This window comes from Aplysia californica, unplaced genomic scaffold (genome assembly GCF_000002075.1).
Source record: "Aplysia californica isolate F4 #8 unplaced genomic scaffold, AplCal3.0 scaffold00479, whole genome shotgun sequence".
NCBI classification, from domain to species: domain Eukaryota; kingdom Metazoa; phylum Mollusca; class Gastropoda; order Aplysiida; family Aplysiidae; genus Aplysia; species Aplysia californica.
In genome coordinates this window covers 63,601-67,998 of record NW_004797749.1, presented here as the reverse complement: position 1 = coordinate 67,998, position 4,398 = coordinate 63,601, and the positions used below count along the sequence as shown (strand labels likewise).

At 41.0% G+C, this 4,398-nt stretch overlaps 1 protein-coding gene across 1 annotated transcript in view; it reads right to left on the bottom strand.

Moving 5' to 3' along the window:
• LOC101849950 (myosin-VIIa) overlaps nt 1-4,398 on the bottom strand; it is a gene marked incomplete at its 5' end in the record, with an annotated part of 68,986 nt that overhangs the window by 17,458 nt on the left and 47,130 nt on the right. Inside the window, 3 exon segments of the mRNA XM_035971667.1 lie at nt 1,540-1,626; nt 2,501-2,615; nt 3,963-4,068. Coding sequence (XP_035827560.1) covers nt 1,540-1,626; nt 2,501-2,615; nt 3,963-4,068 — 308 coding nt within the window.

Below are 4,398 nucleotides of genomic sequence, written 5' to 3'. Positions count from 1 at the left end.
TGCCTCCAGCCATTGATGCCAAACAGCAGTCCCCTGTCCTCGCCTTCAGACATCTTGACATTGTGGACATTTACGGGTCGCGTCTCTTCGGGCTCCGGCGTCCTCTTTGAAGCTGAGGGTTCATTAGAGACCGCTGTTAAGGGCTGTACCAGAACTCGGGTCTACTCGAGTAATCGAGTAACTTAGCCCCGCGCAGGTACTCACGCGAGTAGTTTTAAATATTCGAACAGTACACGCTCGAATTTCAAACATCCGAGCACTCGGGTAATTATTCAAGCACGTATTTTTTCACTTAGGGTTGTTGGTGATTTGGGCTGGGAAAGTGGTGGGGGTGGGGGGGTGAGGGTGGTGTTAAAACAAAGTAGAAGCAAAGATAGGGTAGGAGTGGTGGTGGTAGTGGCGGTGGTGGTAGAAGTGGTGGTGGTGGTGGTAGTGGTGGTGGTTGTGGTGGTGGTGGTCATAGTGACATTGGCTAAGTAAGTAGCCCGCTCTCATTTTTGTGCATTCAATAAATTCATGCTCAATAGCTAAATATGGTAATGGATGCATTATAGTTATTATTCGCAAATCCAGTCAATGAAGAGTAATACTAGAAAAAAAAATGTTAACTGCCAAATGGCTAGAACTATTCTGGTTTCTTTTATTTCCTTTTTTTGACGAGCGCCTATTTCCACCTCAATGCCTCACAAATGTATTTTCCCGATTAAAAAAAAAAAGTGATGCCCTATTCAGACACTCAAAAACATATTCAATTAACATTTTCTAACGTGCTTACTGGACATGGTGAAATGGCGAAATGGTATAGGTCTCATACCCCTATCAACACTGTTAGGTTATTTAAGAGGCGGGACCTCCGAGTTTAACATCCATCTCCGAAAGGACTGAGCCAAATAGGAAATTGGTGTAAAGTGTCTTTCCCAAGGACAAATGGTCGGACCGAGCTGAGGCTCGAACTGGCTGGCAGCTACGGTCTTTGATATGAGCATGCAGCAGAATGCAGGTATTTGCACGTTTGTTGTTGTCTTACAAGACAAAAGTTTCCAACCTGCGTCAGGGAAAATACACAACTTAAACAACAGGAGAGGTCGCCTCCCACCATCTGCCTCAAGATAGAGAAAAGGAAGACGGGGAAAAAATTAACAAGCTTAAAACAAATATCCAAAGGGAATATACTGCACTTTCAAAACATGAAGAGGAGGAAGAGAAATATCAACAAAATAAAGGGGAAAAAAAAACATGGGGGGAAAATGGGGTGGAGGAGGCGCGTAAAAACAAAAACAATTTTTCTTTAATAAAGAAAACGAAAAGAAGGAAAAAGGAAAAAAATGGACAGGAGGAGGAGAGGGAAGAGGAGAAAAGGGAAAAAAGAAAAAGAAAAAGAAAGAAAAAAAAAGAAATAGAGGTGGACCTGGAGAAGAGGGGAAATTTTTTTTTTTTTAAAGAAAATAAGAAGAAAAAAAAGGATAGGGAGCAGCAGCAGCAGAACAACAACAACCACTAAAACAACAACCACCACAACAACAACAACCAGCGACCTACTTTCTCGGACAGATCTCGCCTTGCGGATCCAGTCAGTCAGATGACGCACAAAGTCGAAGAAAAAGTCTCCCTCTGGCACGCTGATCACTGTCAGACAAGAATACAAACACGTCACATGTCTTTCCGACTGTTTGGTTTAGTTTTAGCACAGGTTTTACAGCGCTCGCAACTGCATACGGTCATATGAGCGCCAAAGATTAGAGGTATTACAAGAGAGTAACAAACACAAAAAAGAAGGAGGAGAGATCAGGACAATAGATGTTTGACAGGAACGAAGGAGTAAACCACACCAGAGCACCCACCAACCACCCATCAACTTTTCTTTCAGACTGTTTGGGAGCTTAGTTTTAGTAAGAGTTTTATGGCACTTGCAACACAAAAAGGTCATATGAGTGCTGGAGATTAGAGGTGTTACAAGAAAGCACCATATCATACAAAGAAAAGAAGGAGGAGGGAATAAGGACGATAGATGTTTGATAAGAAAGAAGGAGCAAGCCACACCAGAAGAGCACCCATCAACCACCCACAAACATAACCATCCATAATGAAATTGACGTCCATATAAAAAAAGCAAATGTTAAAACAGCCGTCAGAAATAAAACAATATTATGTTGAAATTTCAAAAAGAAAAATTTTATTTTAGAAACCCATCGAGAGAAAGAAACCCTGCATGTCATTCATTCATTCATTCATTCATTCATTCATTTTTTTTATTTATTCATTCATTTCAAGATTTTTTATAATATAATCATTTTACATTTATTTATTTAAGAATTTATTAATTTACTCATATTCATTTAATGATTTATCATTTTTCAAAATTCTTTTACTTATTTATCTATTTACTTATTTATTTATTTATTTGTTAGTTTTCCAAATTAATTAATTAATTAATTTATTGCTTTCCATCACACAACAAGAAATAGCTTTGACTGCCAGGGTAACTTGTGCAGCTGCTCACCTTTGTCCACAATCTTGACAAACAGGCTGAATCCTTCGGCCGACTTCAGGCCCAGCGAGTTGGCGATGTTCTGGCAGAAATCTTTGGCTCGTGTGCTCGACTCCACCTCAAAACCCTGGAACATATCAGCGTGACATGTGTCACGTATATATGCCACACATGCATGGTGCCGTGTCGGGCACAATTCATGAGACAACCGAAACACTTTCTTTAAAAATCTGGGGCACCGTGGGGTTTCGTTGTACTATATTACGTTGAGAAATAGGGTCAAATATATCATTTTAATAAAGAGTAAAAATTCAATGAATAAACGTGTATGAAACCTTGACAAGAAACTTGAGCTGAAATGATTTTTTTTTCTTTTGGTAAGTGTTTTACAGTACTCGTACCTGCATAAGGTCATATGAGCGCGCAGGACACACCTAATATTTTCAGTTGGTAGGAAAATTGGAATTTTGCCCGGGTGGCGGCTGAAGCCTACTCTTATTGATTTTGGATAACCAAGGGATCTTTAATGAGTACAACTTGCACATAGGACCTCCGAAATTTTTAGCCCTTGTCCGAGAAGGCTAGGGGTAGATCTTTCCTACCAGAAGATCAGGGGTGTGGCTGAAAGACAGCAGTACGAAGGAGCGAAAGAGAAGCAGTGGACAGGCTGTAGAAAGAGTCAGGAGCCCAGAAGAGAGTGCAAAGGAGGTGAGGGGGTGGGGGCAGAAAGTGGAGACGAAAGCAGACGACAGAACATTGTTAGAGAGAAGGAAAAGAAAATATTTTTAGAGAAGAAAATTATTCCGTTGCTACCCAGATTTGAACCCGGGACTTTTGAATGAGAGGCGAACACCTTAACTCTTGAACCATGCAATTTAAAATCACGTTTCCGTGTAATTCTCTCGTGTTTGTGGAAATGCGACCCTACAGAATATTACATTTTTAAAACCGCTTTTTTCAAATCAAATTGATCGATAAGCATTACCCAGACGTAGAATTCATATATCTTTGACTTCTGGATCAAACTAAAGGCTTGTCAGCTCATACCGGTACTGTTTTATATTCGGCCCGAACCATAATACAATAACAACTTCGCATCGGACGGTGGTACCGTCCAGCCATGGTTACAGACCTCGACTACCGGACACTGCCACCGTCCACACATGGTTAAAGAGTTAACCTCTAGGCCACGAGAGTCCTTGAATGATCTTTGAAAAATTAACCAAATATAGGACTCTTGGAAGACCACCACCTGTGTCCCCCAACACCAACACAAACACACGATCATGACCACAAAGAAAAAGAAAAATTCACAGGATCATTGTTTGTACTAAAGAGACACACATCAACACAACAGCAAGTTATTCCATGGTGAGAAAAACCCCCCAGTAAGATGGAAGGAAAGCAAAGAAAAGCAGGACGTAGCAGAGACGCCCTCCAACCACCCGCTAAAAGAGAGGTGTGGTGTACTCACCTGGTCCGAGTCGTCGGGGAAGTAGACCTTGTGCAGGATCTGTGTGGTCTGGTGCTGTATGGCCTCCACCTCTACCTGGTGAGGGGGGTACTTGCGCACGCCATTCCTGACATAGACAAACAATTTTAATGGGGGGTGGTTTTTTAAACACAAATGTAGGAGTTTTATTTAAGCCCTCGTTAACACAATTAGGACTATTTCGATCATCAGTCTTGCCATTTTTTTCCAAACCCAGCCCGGGACACCTAATGTTATAATACAACCTTTGTTTAGTATTAGTTTTAGTATGTTTTGTGTTGTTTTTTTTTGTTTTGTTTTTTAAGTAAGGTTTTTACGGCTTAGGGTCATAGGAGTGCCAAGGGGTGACTGTCAACAGAGAAGTCCGAACGGAAATAGCAGTTCCCAAGAGAGTGACAAACATACAAAAAAGAAGTAG